Source organism: Alligator mississippiensis, chromosome 16 (assembly GCF_030867095.1).
Source record: "Alligator mississippiensis isolate rAllMis1 chromosome 16, rAllMis1, whole genome shotgun sequence".
Classification (NCBI taxonomy): Eukaryota; Metazoa; Chordata; order Crocodylia; family Alligatoridae; genus Alligator; species Alligator mississippiensis.
This window is the reverse complement of record NC_081839.1, coordinates 29240978-29262504: the sequence shown is the minus strand read 5'-3', so window position 1 is coordinate 29262504 and position 21527 is coordinate 29240978. Positions and strand designations below refer to the sequence as shown.

Genomic DNA, 21527 nt, shown 5'->3' with positions numbered 1-21527 from the left:
ATTTATGAATTATAGTGCTTATTTCCTTGCAAAGAGGCCAGACAGTGGGGGACTGACCAGGCAGGGACAAGCTTGAACCTGCCTGTATCTCTCTTCCCACCTCACTTATCTTCTCCTACTTCATGGCACTTTTCAAAGGAGCTGGCAGCACCACCAGGTGCCTTGGCTCGTTGGTTGAACATCACCGAGTTAGACGCAGTTTACTGGATCAAAATCAGAGTGCTGTGTAGGATTGACAAGAAGAACAAGAGGGAGATGGGAAAGATTATTACAGAAGAGCATAACCGGATTTGAAAAGAGTTGAGACACGTGCATGGAGGACAGCCCCAGCAGGGACTATTAAATACAAGAGTTAGGGCTATAAGCTACTGATGATGGCTTGGTGGGCACAACAGGGGATGCATAACTCTTCACATGCCCTGTTTCTTGTATGCTTCAAAACGCCCTGCTTTTAACTCCATATTCGGTGCCAGGGGGGTTTATCCCTCTGGTACAAGCATCAACTGTATCTTTCCCAATTTAGTTACCAATGTGTTTAGTGTGTGTATTCCCTTCGCTTACTAGTTTCAAGTCAAACACCATTGAATTAAATGTTCTCTAGTTGTCCTTGACATGTCCAAAGCATTTCAGCTCTGGTGCTAGTACTCTTGTTCCTCTGCTCAGGGTATTTTCTTAGTTAATTTTGTTCCTAGGCCCACGTGTTGTTCATTAATCATTCAGAACCAAGGAGCCCAACAGACCGGTTTCATTTTCTGCTCCTGCCTGGGTCGGAGTTATAGCATAACAATTGGTCTCAAGGGGTTGTCTATTGAAAGGTGCAGTTTCCCACGCACCGAGAAATTAACTGGCTACCCTGAGGTCGCTCAAGGAATCTGCGCCACGGTCAGAAATCAAGCGCCAGTCTCCCGCATGAGTGACCAGCTTATTCTCTTATTCCTGCTTAGTGACCACCTTATTCTCTCTGTAGATCGAAACTGCCCAAATTTTGCATATTGTTCTTTTCTGGCTCAGAACTATAGATGTTTTTATTCTCCAAAATGCAAATCAGGCAGGATGCTTCTTCCACTGATAAAGGTGCATTGCTATTCCCCAAAAGCAATTTTACCTCTTCCCCGCGGCCCCCGCCCTTCCTGTCTTGTTATTGTGCAGGTTGTTTTATGAATTAGAAGAGGGTTCTTTCTACATGTGTGTGTTAGCTGCACGTACATTAGCCTGGCCTGTATCACTGACAGCAAATGCACATTTTTATTTTTTTTTAACCGGGTTATTGCATGAAAGCCGAGCAATTACTGAGAAAAGATTTTACATGGTGCTACCGAGACTGAAGGTTCTTTTTATGGTTAGTGCATCATTCCCCATTACAGTCATTTCCTCTGAAGTAAATGGGTTTTTGCCATTATGCTTTATGTTTATTGATATGTATTTCCAAGCTGAATTGACATTCCCCCGTTACTATTTTCTCCCTATGAAAATTGCAGGAAGCCAGAATCCCTCAATAGTAATGAGTTAAGCTGAATCGTATGCCAGACTATCTGCTTTTCCATTAAGCTGCTGTGGGTTAAAAGGGGCATAGCACGCTGTTTACTTAGCAGGTATTCCTGGGCATTTATTCAGCTTCTGCTGTAGCATCTTGCAAAATAAGGGTGCAAGTGTTTGGCTGTAAGACTTTGAGGTCTGCTTTGACCTGTGATTCAGAAGGGAGTGCTCTTCCTTCTGTCTTGGAATCGAAAAAAACTACTGCAGTGATGTTTTAAGGTGTAGTCCGCCGTCGGAGAGTCCGCAGATCGGATGGCTTGGGATGCTTAAATTGCATGGCACATTCAGAAAAAAAATCCAGCTCCTCTTCGCTCTCTTCTCATGACTTGTATTTCGTTGCCACACGCTGCTAAGCAGATACCCGTATTTCGTCTGAGAGGTGGCTGCATTTCAGTGGTGGATGAAATGACTTCTTGTGTTCGGTTGCTTAAGAACCAGATGGCTCAAAGGATCAGTAATGCTAAATGAAGCCTTTCACACCTAGGTCTGTGGCCTGAATCTACACACAGCTGGCAGCGATCAGGAACTGTTACCATTTAATGACTGCTTGGTGGCCTCTGAGAAATGAGTTCATTTCAGTCTGTTTCCTTCCCTAAGGTATCCCGATCACAAAACCAGCCATTGCATCCAGAGCCAACAGTATCAATCCTGCGTGCCTCAAGTTAAGCGTTCAAGTCCCAAGTCACCTAATTAAGTGACCCAATTTTCAGAGAGGGGCTGCATGCCATCTACCAGCTTCCACACTGTTTAGGGCACTTGTTTAGATGATGGAAAAGAAACGCAGCTGCCTAACCAGAAGCATCCACATGTGAAAATACTGACCTCCCAGAGACTGAACATCCCAAATAAGTCCCTTCCATACTAGGGCTGGTGCACACTGAATGGGGCAATAGGGGGAAATACTTCACTCTTTATATCGTGGCTAAACAGACATGCCTTCCACACTTCTGTCTTTTCCCAGTGGTAAATAAATCCTAAAGAAAACAGCCTCTCTGCCCTAAATCCTTTGATAAAAATATGCCTTTGCTTTTGTATTACACTGTATTTCCTCATAATAAAAATTAAAATGGGGAGTGGGGCAATGTTTATACTGCCTGAAAAAAAACTGGATGGGGAATAGGCACCTTTTGAAGTAGCTCATAAACAAGAGTACGTTTCTCGCAGCCTGATGTTTTCCTAACGCCCTTTGAGATCCCTCGAGTACAAAAGGCACCGGGGAGAGATCTGCAATCAATTCCAACAGAGCAGTATTTGTGCTGTTGGTTCCAAGAAAACATAGATTCATTAAAAGAACAAGTCAATGAGAGGTGGGTGGTAGCACCGTATGTCCTGCTACATTGTGCATGACTCCTTCAAAGATCTACTCTGGGGTCTGGCAAGAGTAAATAATGAGTGAGAGCCAGCTTGTCTGCCTTTGCTCTGCAATGGAGAAATTGCTCATTTCAAAGCAAGCGGGACTTTGCAGGGAGTAAATTTTTAATGTAAATGGCAATCCAGTACCGTGGAAACAAAAGAAATAGATGCATTAGCTGGTAGGGTCTGTGGTTTGAAGAACCGTGCCTCAGTAGCATTTTAAAGGGTGTAAACAGTAGGGCTGTGCAAATTTTGCCGAGTGTTTCGTTTTGCCAACGCATTTCGAGCTCAAAATAGCAAAATCTAAATGCAACAAAAAGCATCGAAACAGCTGCGAAACAAAATGAAGGCGCTCGAAACGTTTCGAGTTTCGAAGCAGCCCGGTGGTGGGAGGCACGCGGCTCTGCAGCCCCATGTAGCTCAGCCTAGTAGGGAGCGCAGCCCCGGCCCTGCCCATCTCCCGCCTGCTCCGTGGGGCCGGCCGAAGCCATTGAAACGCAGCCCGACGGCACGAGATGGGCAGAGCCAGAGCTGCGGTCCACCTCCCGCCATCGGGCTAAGCTCCATGGAGCCCAGTGCTGGATGCAGGCTGTGCCCAGCGCCGGTCCCAGGCAGGAGCTGCAGCCTCCTGGCATCTGGTGCAGATCCAGGGGCCCACAGCCCTGGGAGGAGCCCAGCACAGCCCTGCAGCCCTCCTGGGGGTGCAGACCCCCGGATCATGCCTGCAGAAGGGGCTACCACCCCTGCAATTTGCATCCGAATCAGGCAACGCATGACAACATTTTAGGCATTTTCATGATTCCCCGTTATAGCCTATGGGCGAAATGAGTCAAAACAGTGAAACAGCGTTGACCAGACGAAACAGGACAGTGCTTTGAAATTAAACGAAACGACGAAACTAAACAGCGTCCCTGCAAAACGGATGTCATGAAACACTGGTGTTTCGCACAGCCCTAGTAAACAATCAAGGAGAGAAGGGAGGGGAGCTGTTTAGGATAGCCAGCGGCGGTATAACTAGAGTGGATGAAACAAAACTCGAGGGCTAGAAACTTGGTTAATAGAAAGGGTCAGAGATTTGTGGACGTACAGCAGTTTTCACCACCTGTGGCTCTACCCCCTCACTCCCAACTCCAGCCGTGCACCCAGAGACCTCAGATTATAGATTTCTTTTCCAAAGAAAACAGTGGACATTTCAGCGTCTGAGTCACGCGCAGCTGTATTAAACAAAGCACGCCCAGGTAGACCTGCCAGTCTAGCAGGCAAGGCTCATCCTTCCAGAAGTCAGGTGCTGGGAAGGCCGCAGCAGGGTGCCAAGGTTAGGGGAATGCTGCAATTGTCTATCAGCAACAGGACTTGGAAGTGTTTTCCCAATCGCATGTTTGCAACCCTGCCCTTTCTGTGCCACCGTCTTGCTCCTTCTTCTTCCTTTTTCAAAACAAGAGCATGTTTTTATGGGGAGGTTGGGAAGAGCTGGAATGCAGTTGAGTCAATGGCTTTATTCTCTCTCGTTTGTATGTGCCCGTACTAGCATGTGGGCAACACTCTGCACAACTGAAGCGCTTTCCCTGAAAGGAGTTTGGAGCCCTTTCAAAAATGGTCACTAGGGGTAGATAGGGAAACTGAGGCACGGCCAATTTATCACATAGCGTCATTTGCAGAACCAAGATTGAAAATTAGTGATCCATTCACTTCCTCTAACCAACAAGATGAACCCACCCCAGAGCCAGGAGTCCTGACCCCAAACCCTTGACATTCATTTCAAGCCATTTTCTCCATCAAATCCAACTGTCCGTACTCTCAGAGGAAAATGCATATAGTTCTTTCCTGACCCTCAGCTCAGTACACGATCATTCAGGCCTAAAGATGTCAGGAAGTTTTTGCTTTACAAGAAGCCATAACATAATAATGTAGGATAGTTAAACTGAGGGTCATCTGAACGCAGCCAGCAACTGAATAGATGTTCCTGTCTTTAGCCAAGTTTTTACAGAATACAGTTCTGTCCTACCATAGAACGAAATGGAGGCAGCTGCTTAAACAAAATGAACATCTGGAAAATAATAGTGGTCATTGTCTGAGGCTTGTATTCCCTAAAGATGTGAAAGAGTGGTTACCTTCATCAGATGCTACAGCTGTGTCAGGATGTTTCTAGTGTGTGGTCCTGGGAGAGATGGCCCCATCTCCCTAAGACCCTGAGTTTCAAATGCAAAGATCCTCTCCTGGAACTAGAGGTTTACATGTCAGTGGGATCCCCTCCACACCTCTATCTTTGTGAGACTGCTACACCGAGTCCCACCGATGGGGTTACCTGGAGGCAGCCTGGGACAATGACATGGTCTCTGCTGCATGTGGTGCTTTTGATAGGAACTCTGGTTTTGTGTCTGTGTTATTCAGACTTGTTCCTACCTGTGCTCTTTGATCTCCAGCTGTTGTGCAAAACACAGGAATCGCCATGCTGAATTGGACCAAAGGCCCATTCAGTCCAATACCCTGCCTCCAACAGCAGGCAACATCAGTGGATTCAGAGAAAGGCACCTTTGCCGTGCGAAATTATGGATACATTTCCTCCTGACTTACAATTGTAAAAAGCCAGCTTATGCCTTGATACACTAGAGCACTGATTCTCAACCAGGGAGCCATAGCAATTTCAAATAGGAATCCATGGTGTTAAAGATAGTCTGCTCTGCTGTGGTCTATCTGAGTTCTTTGCAACAGAAGAATTATTCTATTATTTTTATCTTGTCAAAAAACAAGTGAAAACTCAGAGCTGACATTTTCCAAGAGGTGATTTGAACCTAGAAAGGTTGAGAACCACTGCACTAGCATGTCTCTCCTTTCCAAATCTAGTTATAATATTCACAATTATGTCAGCATCTCAGCCTCAGTGATGTCTTGCAACAGCGAGTCCCAGAGCTTAATTGACCAGTCCAAAAACACCTACATTTCCATACTTCATGTCCTCCATCTGGGAATTTTGAGAAAAAGGTGCAATATCCATACATTAAATGCCAGTGGATTGTTTTGTTTCTGTATTTTCCTGACAGCTCAGGGAATGGAGTGATTTGGCTATGCATATATATTTAAACTTTGTTAATTAAAAGAAAAAGGGAGAGTGATGCAGGCATAAGGGGAACAGCAGAGCACAGACGCAGTCAGTTTACCAGGGACTGGACATACCTAGCCATTTTTGAAGGCCCTTGCAGGCCAAACCCCTGTATTTCCTTTATGCCCCCTGGTGGTAATTGGCTTCCTCTGCTCTTCTGGACACTAAATAAGATAATTGCACTTTTATAGCCAACCTTTTGATTCTCTAGTTGAACAAGCAACTGATAAGTAGGTCATTTTAAACCCCTAGTACCAATGGGTCTGAAATAAAGATGTCCCAGGATCACAAAGCACTCCAGGCCACGTGGTAAGAAAGCAGAGGTCAGTGTCCTCATGCAAAAACCAATTTGGCAACAAAACTGGTTTATTATTCTGTTGTAAGAATCTCTAATAAAGGGCATGTAGAGTAAATCCAGATCCTATGCGCCTTGTCCTCAATATCAGCACTGCTCTTAAAAGGTGTTGATTTGACATGTGTTATGCCAGAAGAGCAGCCAGGGGTTAAGCAGGAAGCAGGAAATCATTTTTGAAAGCAGTGGAAACCATATTCCCCCTGCGTTTATAAATAACTTGGTGCAGCCCTTTCACAATGAAAGCCTGGAGATGGAACACGTCTGCTCAACAGGGGGGTCTGGAAAAGAGGAAATCTGTCAAAGCAGCTTTGCCTTCAAAATTCCTGAGTCAGACCCTTAAAAATCATGAGCTTGGCTAAAACCAATCATGAGATTTTTTAAATTTTTTTATTTAATTCCTTTTTTGTCATCTTGTTTCTGGGAGCATTTGGGTTGTAGCTTTTTTCTAAAAACCAGAGGGCTACGAACATCCATTCTCACCTTCTCACGTGACTCCAGGAGCCAGGGCATTAAGGACCGGCTCACACAAGGGAGAGTCTTAGCAATAGTGTGAATGGGTTTGCACAGTCGCACACTCACTCCAGCACATTTCTGTCATTGCTCTCACCTCACTGCCTTACAGAAGTCACTTTGCTTAACAGAATGCTCTCCGTTCCCCCTTTTTTCTAGTTGCCACTGCTGAGAACAAACCTGAAACTCAATTCAGTTAGGACTGGAGTCTTGTTCCCTTCTTCTTGCCAGTTAGGATCTCTCTGGTGACAGGCTGCTGTTCAGGGGGCCGGAGTCATTCCTTCTCTGGCAAGGAACACAGCTCACCTGGAAGAAGGGAGTAGCCATAGAAAGAGGGAAAACCTCCAGCCTGGACCTGCTCCCCCTCGGCAGACTGCTTTTATGTGGATGGCCCCTACCGCTAGTTCTGCAGGCCAGAGCATGGTGCAGGGAAAACAGACCATAATACATAGTGAGGTTGCAGCAGTGCACTGAGTGAGTCCACGAGTAAGGATTACTTTAATCCACCCATGTTTTACTCTGCATGTAGAGCCATGGATTTTTAAGAGGGGAGGGGGTGGTATTCAGACACTATTCAGTGGCAATTAAGGCAGAATCCGGCCCTCAGGCCTTGGCTCTGGTGTTAACGATAACTGCACCATTCACTTTGCGGAGCAGATGTTACTAGTTCAGTCTAATCCTGTTCAGACGAATAACAAAATATTCTTTTCCCCTCTCCTCAGGCAAAAAGCACTGGCATCCACAGGCGGAAGAAGTGTGCAAGCAGCATGCGACTGGTTGGTATGAAGTAATACATGTTAAAAAAAAAATTAAGTCAGTGGATAAGATTTTTTTTTTTTTTTTTTTAAGTAGCTTGCCAACTATCACATGAAATGTTTTCTAGGGAACCTTTGTTACTTATTCATATCATGCTAGTGCCTGGAGGACAGGAGCAGAGGCATAGCAGGGCAGCTCCATGCCCTGGGAAGCCGTGCGACTGATGCCAGTCAGTGATGTGATCAGCCGCCTCTGTGGCTGCAGCTGTTTTTATTGGGGGTGGGGGCATGCAAAGCTAGCACCCAAGGCTGTTACCCCAGTTCCCTCCCCCCCGACCTCTGTTACACTACTGGACACCAGCACAACTGGTGCGCTATTTCACAAGGTGCCACAAAGACAGCCCCAGTAGAGCACGTAATCCCAGCCCCAGAAAGAAGTATTGCCCCTGCATTATGAAAGGGGAGTTCAGGCACAGAAGTGAGTTTACACCCTAGATGCTTGGTGAACAGTGACATTTTTGGGGCATCTGAATTTTGGGGTGCTGTCTTGAGAAAGCTTAAAAGCACCCGATTTGATTTTCAGTGCTGTGCACCTGTCCTTTAAATGATTTTCAAGCTGGGCACCCAAAATCACTAATTGCTTTGAAAATCTAGAGCCAAGTGAAGGTTACACAGAGGCTCTGGCAGAACCAGGGACCCCAAACAGGTCTCCTGCATCCCATTCCAATGTCTGCTTTCCTTGCTAATGGTACCTGGGCCATGGCATGGTTAAAGTGATCTCTTAAGGAAAGTTTCTGTCCTTCTGAAACAGCCACATCATCTCATATCTCCCTTTCTCGCAGGTTGTTCTCTCATGTGGGTGACCCCTTTCTTGATGACCCCCTGCCTCGGGAGTACGTCCTCTACCTGCGTCCTACTGGCCCCTTGTCGCAGAAGCTTTCTGAATTCTGGCAGCAATCAAAACAGATCTGTGGGAAGAACAAAGCTCACAATATCTTCCCACACATCACCCTTTGCCAATTCTTTATGGTAAGCCAGTGCTTCTCATTACATTGACTTTTGTACCTTATTTGTCAGCTACCACTGCCCTGTTAAGGAGATACATAGCTTATCGTGCCTGAAGTCAGTGCAAATGGCTTGGTATTTTTAAGAATCAGATGATTTCTCTAAATCACTCGATGCCTGATCCCATAAAGAAAAAACAAGAGCCTCTCTCCCTTAACAGAATGAGATCATTGGAGTCCATTGACAAATCTATTTGCCCATATTTGACTAGAGCAGGAGACGTCGCCTTGTACTGGAGTCTTAAAAGATCCAGGAATCGGTTTAAAGCAGTAATTAAGCCTCCCAGTTCCCCCACTGAGGCAGAAAATAGCATTATCCACATTTTGCATAAAAGAGAACCAAGGCACAGACAGGAATGTGTCTGGCCTGTGGTCACGCAGTAAGCCACTGGCATACCATGGGAGAGATGTAGAGTTTAGTATCTGGGTCCCTTGCACTAAATCACAGGCCAGCATCAGTGTCATCTAAATGATCTTCACGTGCATGTCTAATGTCATCACCATAGCATCTGCAGAGAAGTAATGATACATCTTTAATTTTATGAGACCACTAATGGGATGAGAGTGCCAGGTGCCAATGATAATCTGTGAGCCATGTGACAAATTAACAGGACAGCACATACATGTTGGTGCTTGTATAAAGCTCAAGGGAATCTCTTAAGGCCACTCTTTCTTCCCTGAGCTCAGACCTTCAGGAATGAATTTTCTGTACCTAACAAAACATCTGTCCTGAATTTCTTGGCAGTGTGAAGACAGTAAGGTCGACGCACTCACTGAAGCCTTGCAGGGCACCGTGATGCGATGGAAATGCAAGTTCCCCACTCCTCTGCCTTTGGAGCTCTACACATCTTCAAACTTCATTGGGCTTTTTGTCAAGGAGGAGAGTGCTGAGATCCTCAAGAAGTTTGCTGCAGACTTCGCTGCAGAAGCTGCGACTAAAGCAGGCGAGTAGCCAGGATATATCAAAGACGGTTACTAGAGGTTTGACCATCATAGCCCAGTTAGTGCTCAGTGTTCCTAGTATGGCCTGGTAAAGTGCATCTGCTTTGCTGTTCAAATCTGCCAAGTAGATTCCAATTAATTAATTACTTTACAACCCATCAGAAGGTATCAAGTGCTAAAAATATTAGCAGCCCAGTTTGAAGGGGCTAAGGTTGGGTAGGGAAGATAGACTGACCCTTTTCCCCCAGAAGTATTCTTTCCTAGTCAAGTACAAGGCACTTTCATGGAGGGGCTTGGAAACAATTTTCCTTGCAATTGCCTGGGCAGCATCCCTTCTGAGCCAGAACCTGATTTCAGATCATGTCATCTGAAGTCACCATGTAAGGAACTGGCCCTCAGGACATGCCTCTCAGTGTGGCACCTTTTTATTTGCACTAAATTCAGCCCTATCATTCCAAAAAAATATTCTTCTCTTATAATTGATTTCATTCCCCATCTGTCAAGATATGTCGTTTACGCCAGGAAAGAGTTTGATCGTGAAGGCTGCCCTTTTAAAGGACCAGTATAGGACACACAGCAGTCTTTGCCCAATGAATAACTATAATTTAAGATACCAAAAGCTACGACACATACATCTTATTAAGATTCTCACTTATTCCATAATGGCTGTCTCAAAGTGGCTCCTTTTTACTGGATAGCACTAGCCATCACAGTTGGTATACGTGATATTTTATATAGTGACGAGCCAAAGGATACAGTACTGGTTTAATGAAAGGCGTTAAGACATAGTAGGATAGTGTCCTACCTGGGGAAGGAAGGTGGATATTTTGCCTTCCTCTGTGGCATTCAGCTTTGGCTCTTATAATTTAGGATGCCATCCTCCATGGCCTGTTTGCTTTCTGACTCAGGAAGCATTTTCAGATGCAAACGTTTTGATGCTGCCTAGAAATAACACACACAGAAATGGGATCTGATTTTTAAATAAGAGTATCTGGTACAAAAGACCCTGAGAGAGGAGCACCCCGCAGAGTGCCGTGTTTGTTAATGCTCCTTCATAGAGTCTACTGTCTTCAGTTTAAAGATCACATCACATTTGCTCTGAAGTGTTATCTCCTGAAAGGGAAGCTGACATTTAGTGGTTCTTTAACCTTTCAGACAGGCGCTTTGTCTATGAGGCTTAGCATTTCCTGCCTGGCGTACCACCTCAAGCTACTCTGACACACAACTTTCCCCATCAATAATTGAGAGACCGTTGACTTTCCTTACTAAACTTCTGTCAGAAAGGCCGACAAGAGCTTTGTGAAGAGCTTCACCACAAGTACAAGGAAACCCCACCGCCCCTGCTGCATCCTTCTAGCAAATTTACCACCTCAGGTTGTGAAGTAGCTTCTCTGGCCTGCTCACCTCATTTTTCATCACTCAGATAGTACAAAGGATTGAAAATCTACCTTAAATCCTCTAGTCTCATGGCTCATGGGAGTGACCAACAGACAGAGCAGCAGTCACACCGATTCCTTCATCTCCTGGTGCAGGGAACAGGACAGGCAGAGCACGCTCTCACAATCCCGTGTTGCTGTGTGTGTGGTCCCCAGGGAGTGCCACTTGGCTGCATCTGAACAGCTCCAAAGCCAGAGGAAAGTTTCAGAGACCTCTCTCTGCTCCCTGATGAGCTCCCACCCACCCATATCCCAGCTGCAGCCAGCTGGTTGCAGCAACATATATAGCCTTAGATGTTCACAGTCTTACACCTGCATTAAAATGCATCAAAATAATGGTTTCATATGCGTGGGGATATTATAACCTCTGAGTCCACGGAAGATTTTGCTGCTAATCTGGCACTCCGCAATGCCAGGTAGAACAGACAAGTTCATATCCGCAAATGACACGTATGTGCTGTAGTTAAATGCACGCAGGCTTTCTCGACTCCCCAGCAGTTTCACTTGATAGTGACCTAGAAGCACTCTCACTCCTAAAACAGGGAGGAAGTGGCCTTTAGCTTCAAACACCTATTTTTCTAAATAAGTTCAGAGGCTGACGGGCTGTTCTCAGAGTCCAGTGAGAAAATAGCACAATCTCTCACAGGAGTCTGTTCCCATGAACTTAGTCCCTGCTGAAGCCCAATACACCCTAATCTAATTTTTAAAGGTGATCAGAATAGTACATTGCCAGCGTACAGAGACACTTGCATGCAGTTCCCCGGGGCCAAGAGGAAACAGTTTTAATGGGGGGAAAAAAAAATGCACGGTCTGATTTTCAAAGGTACTGAATAAGTTCCAAAAAAAAATTACTTCTGACGTATTCCCTGGACCACTGAAAATACAACAACATTATCACAATAATCTCGATGCGAGTTTGTAGCATACCTCATTTTGGAAAATCAGGCGAATGCCACAGACAGAGGCACATGTAGTTGCTTATTGCTGAGAGCTCTTCATTCTTAATATAGGGAAAATGTTACCCTTTAGCTGGAAAATGATATTTTCCAAAGCACCTTGCAAAACCAAGAGGGGCTTAAAACTACAGGAGCTGCCCAATCCCAATCAACCTCCCAAATTTTCTGAATCCCAAAAAAGTGTGTTTTAGAAATATGGCAAGTGGCAGTGACTTCTGCCTTGGCCATGAAACAGGAGCAAAACGGGGACCCTTCAGCATAGATGCTGGAGCCTCTTTTGAATCAACAGACTAGTAACTTTATAGCTGGGGGCTGTAGGAGTTCCCACCTACAGTGGCTCAAGGCCAGAGCTCCTACCACACTGAACCAGTCAAAGTTAACATATGGTTTTATAAGGCACCCCTGTCTTCACTACTACTTCTCTAATCTAAATCTTAAGGCTCAGACTGAGCTAAGTGGTGCATTAGTAATGCAGAGAGATGTTTTCCTTTGCTAACTTTTAAGTTTGGCCAAATGCCCTGTGCTGGGAAGCCGAGTGTTTTAATGCCTTTGAAATGGGGGAGGGACACTGCTGTTTATCTTAAGAGTTGTTCACTGTCGACCTGATTTTTTTGCCTTATTCCAGATGCCCATGTGGAGCCTCATAAGAAACAACTGCACGTGACACTGGCCTATCACTTCCAAGCAAGCCACTTGCCCACTCTGGAGAAATTAGCACAGAACATCGATGTCAAGCTAGGATGTGACTGGGTTGCTGCAATATTCTCCAGAGATATAAGATTCGTTAATCATGAGGTAATTGTTGGCCTCATCCTGAATCAACCAGAATAGCAGCATCTTCTTTTTCGTTTGTATTGTGCAGCACTTAGAAGATCCAAACTGAGATCAGGGCACCGTGGTGCTTGGTGCTGTACAAACACATAGTCCTGCACGAAGGATTTTACAGAGATTCAGCAATTTACTCAAGTTCTGGCAGGGCAGAGTCAAACCCAGATCTTGAGTTGGAGTCCTCTTTGTTCTTATAGACAAACGAGCATTCAATCATATCAGTATTTATCAAATACATTACATATGTCTGTCTAGATGGCCTATATATACACTAGGTGCTTATATAGCCTGCAAAAGCACAGTACCATGCATAAAAGCATATGCACACACACAAAACCATGCATATGCACACCTCGTGCATGCACGCACACACATGCATGAGCAAATAAATAGGAACGTGTGTGTTCATCATGGTGCCTGTTAGAAGTAGAATTATAATTACTCACTAATTCTCCACCCACCTCAAAACCTGACCCCACTCATCTTAAGAAATCATTAAGAAACGAGATGATCTGAGCGGCACAGTTCTCATCACCTTTACATTTGTTTTCTCCGTGTACCTGTGAACAGTTCTGAGAATGGCATATAACATGTTTCAGTTTGCTAGCCCAGTGGTGACAAAGCATTGCTGCTCCATTTTCAAAGCCAAGGGGCTGCAGAAAGGAATGCTCTCTCGGCTAAAACACAAGCAAACATAGAGAAGATGATCACCGGGAGTCTGAAATGTGTGAACATCTAGTTCTTCATCCAGTACTATGCTTAAGCACGGGCTTAATTTTTCATGTAGGAAGAGGTCTGTTCAAGCAGTAGGATGCCGGAAGTTAAGCAGGTGCTTAAGTGTTTCACTGAATCAGGGTGCAAAGAAGGGGAAAACCCTCAGGGTGCCCCAATGACTAAGAGCCAAGGGAAGAAACGGGGAAATAGTCTGAAGACCAAGATGAGTTTCTCAACAGAGAAATCTGAATACGTTCCCCAGAGTAACAACCTCTTAGCTACAGACATTTACAGCTGAACTGGACAAAGCAGTAGGCCATGCCACATAAGGAGCTGTCTTGCAGCATTCAGTGAGTGAGATATGTTTGTGTCATAAGATTTGCCATTTATAATGTCTATCCTTCATTTCTGTAACCTCATTTTTAACTCCTGTAGACAGTGGTGAACAGAGGAAGGGGTGACCAGGCGCTGGTCTTTCTGCATTGCCAAAGAAATCTGCACGTCTCATGTGCTCTCTGCTCTCCTTCCCCAGACGCTGCAAGTGATCTACCCCTACACCCCGCAGAATGATGACGAGCTCGAGCTGGTACCAGGGGATTTTATTTTCATGTCCCCAGTGGAGCAAACTAGTACCAGCGAGGGCTGGATTTATGGCACTTCCCTAGCAACTGGCTGTTCTGGGCTGCTGCCCGAGAACTACATCACCAAGGCAGATGAGTGCGGGACCTGGGTGTTTCACGGGTAAGCAACGCTCGGGCCAATTTCAGCTGCTGGTTCCAGGAAGTGATGGCTGAATTCAGCTGCTGGGGTGCAGCAGGCAGTACAGAGCAAACAGGTATCACCTAGTCAGGCTGAGAGGAAGGGCTGGGAACATACAGAAGCAACCTCAGGAAAGTGACTGGAGCAATCCGTTTTTGACCCCGTGTTAGCCCAGAAGAGCCAGAAAGGCGAAGCTGACAAAACACAAAGACAGATGCTGACTGGTGAGATTTCCCCATTGAGAGAAACACAAGAAATGAAAGAGCAGAAAAGCACGAGAGGGCCTTTTCAGTTTTAATCAGATTGGATGTGGTTAGTAACAGATGTGCAGCCAATAACTTGTTTCCACGTGCAACTTTGAACCCAAATGTCAAGGCAAATGATTGCTAATCTCTGCAAACAAACTCTGGCTCGAGAGGTCCGAATGCCCCGCAGCCCGAAAGCCCGTACTGGTACAGACATAAAGCTTCACCCGCAGGTCACGTTTTACAGGCACCTGGGCTGTTGCTTGAGTCTGTACTTTTCTGAGCTGCTACCAAGCTTCCACTGCGAGACAAGTGCCACCAAAGGACAGTTTGTACATGTCAGTCAAATGGGACAGACCTTTAGGTACCTCAAAGAATTTTACTAGCATCACCATCACTAGAGTATTTCCACACCTCACAACAGTAGCCTCAGCATCCTTATAAGGGGAAAAACTGCCCTCTTTACTTAGACTTAGAGAAGTTAAGTGCCTTGAACAAGGTCACTCAGAGTATCTGTAGCAGAGGTCACAACCAAACCTAGACGGTCCACAGCACGCTTCCAGGCCTTCGCTGCAAGGCTATTCTTTTTTTCCTAAAAGCATGCCAACCAAAGTGGATTTGTACTTTGTGTCATATTTTCCCCTTTGGGATAAACTATAGCAGGCTGACCTATTTTATGCTACATTTTTCTTAAAGTGCCTGCCTGGGCCCATATGCCTTAAAAATTATTATTGCAATAGTAATGAAGGAGAAGCAAAAACATTTAGTAATTTCAGTAGCTCCGTCTCCAGGAAAGGGAAGAAAGGAAATGCCTGTTCCCCGATTACCATTAAAAACATAAATAATGAATCAGAGCATGCAGTATAGAACATTTATCAAAAACATGACTATATACCCTGAAACAGCCAGGTTTTACCCAGCAGATTCCCACAGTTCATATTAGATTACAAAATGCCATTTAGGAAACAAAAAGTAAACAGGGAACAAGTTAAGCTTCGCTCCCAAGCTGCAGCCTATTGCAGTGTAACATGGTTGGGATTGTCATACCCACTGGAAAACCTTTTGTATAGGTTAAGATTAAGACCTTTCGTATAGGTGCACAGTTAACATTAAGACCTTTCGTATAGGTGCACAGTCCCTATGTTTTGTTGTTGTTAATGAAGATGACTGTAGACAGAAATACTCACTGAGGTGCTGTGCTGGTGCCACTGGAGAAAAATGGCAATACACTTCACTGAGTTCAGATGCAGGTGCCAGGCTTTCAGAGATGCTCAGATGCAGGAAGGCGGTTCACTTCTGTCACTGTTTAAAATGGGTGGCGCAACTACGATACCTGGATTCCAGTTGGGAAATATGGGGCAATTCTTGCAGTGCTTGTTGCATCCCTGCAGATAAAAGCGATAGCAACCATGAGTACATCCCTGCTGATCACAATGAATATATTTCACGACTCTGCAGCAGACACTGTCCCAAATGAATACCCAAAGTTCATCTTGTACATATGACTACTGAAATACAGCTCTCCAGGGTACAACCCCCAGCCTTCCAGTGGGTAAAGGGCTTTTATACAACATAAAAATCAGTGTTCTCCATATACAACCTGACATTTTTAGGTCTCCTCTGAAAACATGCCTTCCTGCTCAACTAATATGGGAAAGTAAGACCTTGAAGAGGCCGATTCATTTCAGCAAGGCATGCATGTTTGTCAAGAGTTTTATTGAAAGATTTATGAAAGCACCTGAGAGCCCCCAGTCATGGACCTGGACTCCACTGTGCTATGCAGTGTACAAACACAGAACAAAAGGATGGATCTTGTCCCAAAGAACTGGCATTTCTGTCTGAAGACCATGAGGCCATCATAGAGGAGAGCAAGCTCACCAGACAAAGTACAGAGGGATCTTTTACAGGAGTGGAGGGAGAGAAGTCCCTGCTTGCAGAGCTGAGTTGCATATAAGGAGGCTCCAGAGGTGAATCCTCCTCATTCAGTGGCTGCATGGTGATAGTGGAGCTGCTTCTTAGCTGCTAATTCCTCAAGATTTTCCACACCCCATGGGCCAGAGCCCCCTCAACCCTTTAATAATGCAGGTTTTCCCACCCAGGCATACATGCCACAAGCAAACCCCAGGCATGCCAGGGGGTAAAGAAAAGAGCAGCAGCACTCCCTCTCTAAGGAGAATTATCGGTTGAGTCCTGAATTGCTTCAGTGAAGTAGACAGCAGGCCCAAAACCATTGCCAGATCCTCAGTGGATCCAGATCTTTAAGTATTTTACTAACCAATAACAAAGAGCTTCTACTATGCTTTACTCAATAGTGTCCACCCCCTGCACCCCCACCCCAGTACTCTCAGGCTGGGCTAGCTAACAATGAATCTAGGCAATGCTCCAAAAAGAGAAAAGAGGAAAGTAATGCCTCCTGGAGGGGAATCGTCAGCACAATATTCCCGAAGCACCCATTTGTGCCTGTCACTTAGTGGACTTTTGAGTCAGAGTGAGAAGCTCTCTACCCTAAGCAGCAGTCTGAGGCTGAAGGGAAGTGGAAAGCCCAGCAAAGCGAGTTATGTGCATCTCCTTGCCCAAGAGGAGCCACAGAAATCAGGCACTTGACACCGTGTGAGCTTAAAGGGACAGCACAGTAGAAAACCACCTGTTGTTATTTCTGTGGGCCCAGCACCACCTTTGGTAGAGCCTGCTAGGGCTGGAGGTTTTGGTCAGTGTGCAACTGGAGAGCTTTCTCTCCCCAGTAAAAGCAGAAATACTCTCCTTCCCCAGTCTCTTGTCTATGAAGTGCTGCCTTAGACACTGCGTAGGTGCCTATTTCTGCGTCTTTTTTTTTTATAGGAAACCTTTATTTAAAGGCCAAGTCACTGCTGGCCTCATTCAGTAAGCTCCAGGTTTGGCCCAGAGGATAAGAAGGAAGGGATCCATAGTTTCATAGTTTCTAGGGTCAGAAGGGACCTGAACAGATCATCGAGTCCAACCTCCCCACCCAGGGCAGGAACAAGTGCTGGGATCATAATATCTGGCTGGGATATTATGATTCCAGGACTCATTCCTGCCCAGGGCAGGGGGTCGGACTTGATGATCTGTTCAGGTCCCATCCGACCCTAGAAACTATGGATCCCTTCCTTCTCATCCCCTGGGCCAAACCTGGAGCTTACTGAACGAGGCCAGGAACGACCAAGACAGTAGCCGCTACTGCAGCATGTGGACCTCTGTAACTCCTTCCACTTCTAGACCCCCATTCTGCAAGTTGCAGTATCTGGTGGATCCATTGGGTGGGTACATACTTCCTCCTCCTCTAACAAGTGTGGACATAAAAGAAACCCCCGTGCCTTCCACCTCCAGATACACACACACAGGTGCACCGTCCTCTTGAATCATGAAGGCCCCTCCTTGAATCCTGCCTTACAGAACTGCAGTAGCCTTCCATGACAATATAGGAAAAGTCATGTTTGCCTTCAAGGAAGTGGTGGACATGGCTGGCATTCACTTCATGGGGAAAGCAAGGAGCAGATCCTGTATCATTCAAAAGATATTTTTCCGCACCAACATCCTAGCCAAAAAACCAGAAGCCTTTGATGACAGCTTCCAAACAACAACCTATGTGTGGAAGATGACTGTGCTGAAATGGCTCCAATGGTTTCTATTTTCCGGTAACAAGCAGAACGAGGGAGACACCAATGAAGTCATCTTGATGGCCCTTCTCCAACCATAGCAAGATATTTTAAGTCGTTAAGCTTTCGCCTTGTTACTATTCTTACCCATTCCCAGCATCTGTGACTGGATACAACGGTGCCTCCTGCCCTTTAAGCTGGGATATATGGAGAAAACATTTTTAGGAAATGATGAAGCAGTTGCTCAAAGGCGAAGGGAAAGGAGGAGACTAAACAAATCTATATCCCGTGTCCTGGGCCAGTGTCATCACATAACTATGATGTGAACACGGTAGTCTGATCTAAAAGCCACTGCTGATAGCGATCTTTAGGAGTTGAGCTGAGGATATGCAAGGATATGCAAATCATGCACTGCTGTCAATCCCAGAGGGAGGCTGTCGTCTACGTCTTTCGGCAGTATAGCCACTGTGCTATTGAGGGGCCAAAGGCAAAAAGCTAAGATTTGACCTCCACTTGGAAAGGGATCAGAGACATGAAATTCTGGTCCAAATCCATGAAACTCAGAGGCAGTTTGCATATTCAAATCCAGGCTTTTGGGCCAACTCCTTGTTAGGATAGGCCACTTGCAAAACTGAGTCTGAACTTAAACCCACACGTACAGTGCGACTGTCCTGAGGGTATCCACAGAGTTTCTATGCTCATGTTTAGTTCCTCTTAAAGACCCACTAATGCTGTGCTGCATGCAATGAATTGGGTTGTACAGAAATTGTATGCTCCCTTTTTCCCTGACCTCTTATCTGTCTGTCTCTCTGGCCCTAGACTGTGGTCTCCTCAAAGAGGGACAATTCCTGGAGTGTTTTTTTGAAAGTGCCCAACTCCTGGGAGAACCAGCTGTCACTAAAAAAGAAATAATCCTTGCCTTCACCTAGCAGGTTGTAGGATGCTCAGAGCTGGGGGTATCACCTCCTTCAAGTATGAAGGATAGTGCAAGAGGTTCAAAAGTTGGTTCAGGTGGTCCTCAAGACTGCACCCCATAGCAGCCCCGCTGTGACTCCTTCTGCACATGACCTGTAGAGGTACCACTACCTTCCTGTGAGTTTAGGGGTGCTACAGATGGTGCTATGACAACTCCCACCTCACACGCCACATTGCTCTCATTAAAAAGTTCCAGTTGAGCTGCATGTAGTATATCTGGAACGTGGTACCGTTGTCCCATAGCTGCATTCAAACATCAGAGTGGTAGGGGACATTGAGACTGACATTTTTTTTTTTTAATTTTTATTTTTTTTACTGGCAAGAAGGATAAGGTCCTGCGGAAGATCAGCCTATTAACAAACACAGAACAACCTATTTTCTTTCATTGTCAGAGTCATTGGCATTATATAAGCCCAAAAGACCCTTGGGAGATTCCATCCTAACAAGGAGCAAATTGAAAAACTTCTCCTGCTGCATCTAAGGCACTCAGAGTACAAAGCAGAAGCAGCTATTTCAGTCAAAGCAGATGACCGCATATATTACAGGAATATACCCTGTAATGACTCAGCAAAGGTGGAGCAGTACAGCAAAATCTGTCACAATCCATCAAGGGCTCGTTGAGACACTAACGGTCTGCCAGGAGTTGCTCCTGAGGACTCTGGTCCAAATCCTGGAACATCTGGTCAGGATGGCTTTCTCCAGAGCATACCAGAAGAGGCTTGGTGAGAAAGAAGAAAACCATCTATTATGTCCCCCTGCCTATACTTAAAATGAAGCATTAGCCAGAACAAACAACTACTGTGTCCAGTGCAGATGGGAACAACTATGGACAATGCTGGAAGCATGGGAATATTGCAGTCCTGTTTCACTAGCCAGGCTGTGTGGGAGATCCTCAGATCTGATGGAGCAGAATACAAGATGGTGATCTAGGTTTGCATGCCATTTTCCAATAAGGGGGGAGACTTTCTTAAGGGGAATCACCACTCTCCTCTACTAGTAATAAAACTGGGACACACTCACATTTCCCTGATGCAACTGAAATGAGAATCGCACCTCAGATCTTGCGGCCTGTTAACTGGTTTTCAGCTTATCCTCCATTTTGCAAGATTCAAAACAGGATGTTCTCCAGCTGTATTTACTGGATCCAATTTGTAATGGACCCTGAAAAAGGAGTCTGATTGACCAGGAAGTTATTTATACACAGCATCTATGCTATAGTGGCAACTAAAAGTCAGGATCAGATTAGCCCCATTGCACAAATTGCTGTGTGAACATAACACGTTACTACATGTGCTATAAAGTGGGGTGAAGACACCTGCCACATTTTTTTTGTTGGTTTTCTAATGAGCTTTGAAGCTCTTGGGTTTGGGGCTTTCTCTTAGTGAGTGTGCATAGTCTAGCACAGGGGACTAGAGGGCTACAGTAACACAAATCATTCATCAAAAAATAAAAATAAACTTTCCCTCATTTCCAGGTATGAAACCACCCTTACTCCTTTTGCAAACCAGTGTCTTTCTATTTTTGGCAGATCGTACTCAATTCTGAACACATCTTCCCCATCCGCTCTTGCCTTCAGTGATGGGATTCTGGAGAGAAGACAGCAAGACGACCAAGGACCTGGGGACACAGGACCCCTTACTATCATCTGTCAGAGTATGCAGGTAGGATCCATGGCAGTGGTTTTCTGCAACCATTTTGTTGTAGTATTCATTGCATTAATTAGGTAATATCAGTCATTTGGATACTAATTAGCAATTGATTTGTAATTAGTTATAATCAGTATGCATTAATTAGGGCACCTAGAATCTTGGTAGATAGCTTTTTATAGTTATTTAAAAAAAAAAAAATGATTTAAGTAAAAGAGCCTCCATGCAAGCTCAGGTCTGCATCCCCTTTTCAGCTGAGTAAATCCTCAGGTCCCAGAAATGGTGTCTCAGCCTTTTCCGTACCATGGCTCCATCTGAAAACAATCTCAGGACCACTCCCCTCCTTCTCCCCACCTAACCATACAGGTTCTTCTCCACTATTTTGAGAATCGATGGATTAAAACAGGGTAGTAGCCGAGTTGACCAAGTGGAGTGGCAGCCTATTTCAAAGTGCAGGAGGCTCGCCCAAGACAGAGCCACTCTCTGCTGAACTGCTGGTTTGAAGGCCTAGTTCTGGAAAGCTGTTACAATCCGATGGCTGTTTGATGGCATGTGCCAACAGCTCTTGATCCCATTCCCAGCCGACACGTTTCCCCGCTCACAACCTAGCCATTCATACAGCAGGGGAGCCAAGATCTGAACTGTTGAAGTGGGTGGGAGGGAAACTTCCCAGACAGGACTACCCAAGGAGAGCTTACACCAGCAGTACCTCTGCTGTTCCTCGTTTGTAGAAGAAATG

General features: G+C 45.4%; 1 protein-coding gene across 1 annotated transcript in view; it reads left to right on the top strand.

The window, feature by feature from the left end:
- Positions 1-21527, top strand: part of UBASH3B (ubiquitin associated and SH3 domain containing B) — a 94600-nt gene that overhangs the window by 54423 nt on the left and 18650 nt on the right. Inside the window, exons 2-7 of the mRNA XM_006275084.4 lie at positions 7577-7630; positions 8452-8638; positions 9419-9617; positions 12633-12802; positions 14082-14290; positions 20671-20803. Coding sequence (XP_006275146.1) covers positions 7577-7630; positions 8452-8638; positions 9419-9617; positions 12633-12802; positions 14082-14290; positions 20671-20803 — 952 coding nt within the window. The remainder of the gene's footprint in view (positions 1-7576; positions 7631-8451; positions 8639-9418; positions 9618-12632; positions 12803-14081; positions 14291-20670; positions 20804-21527) is intronic.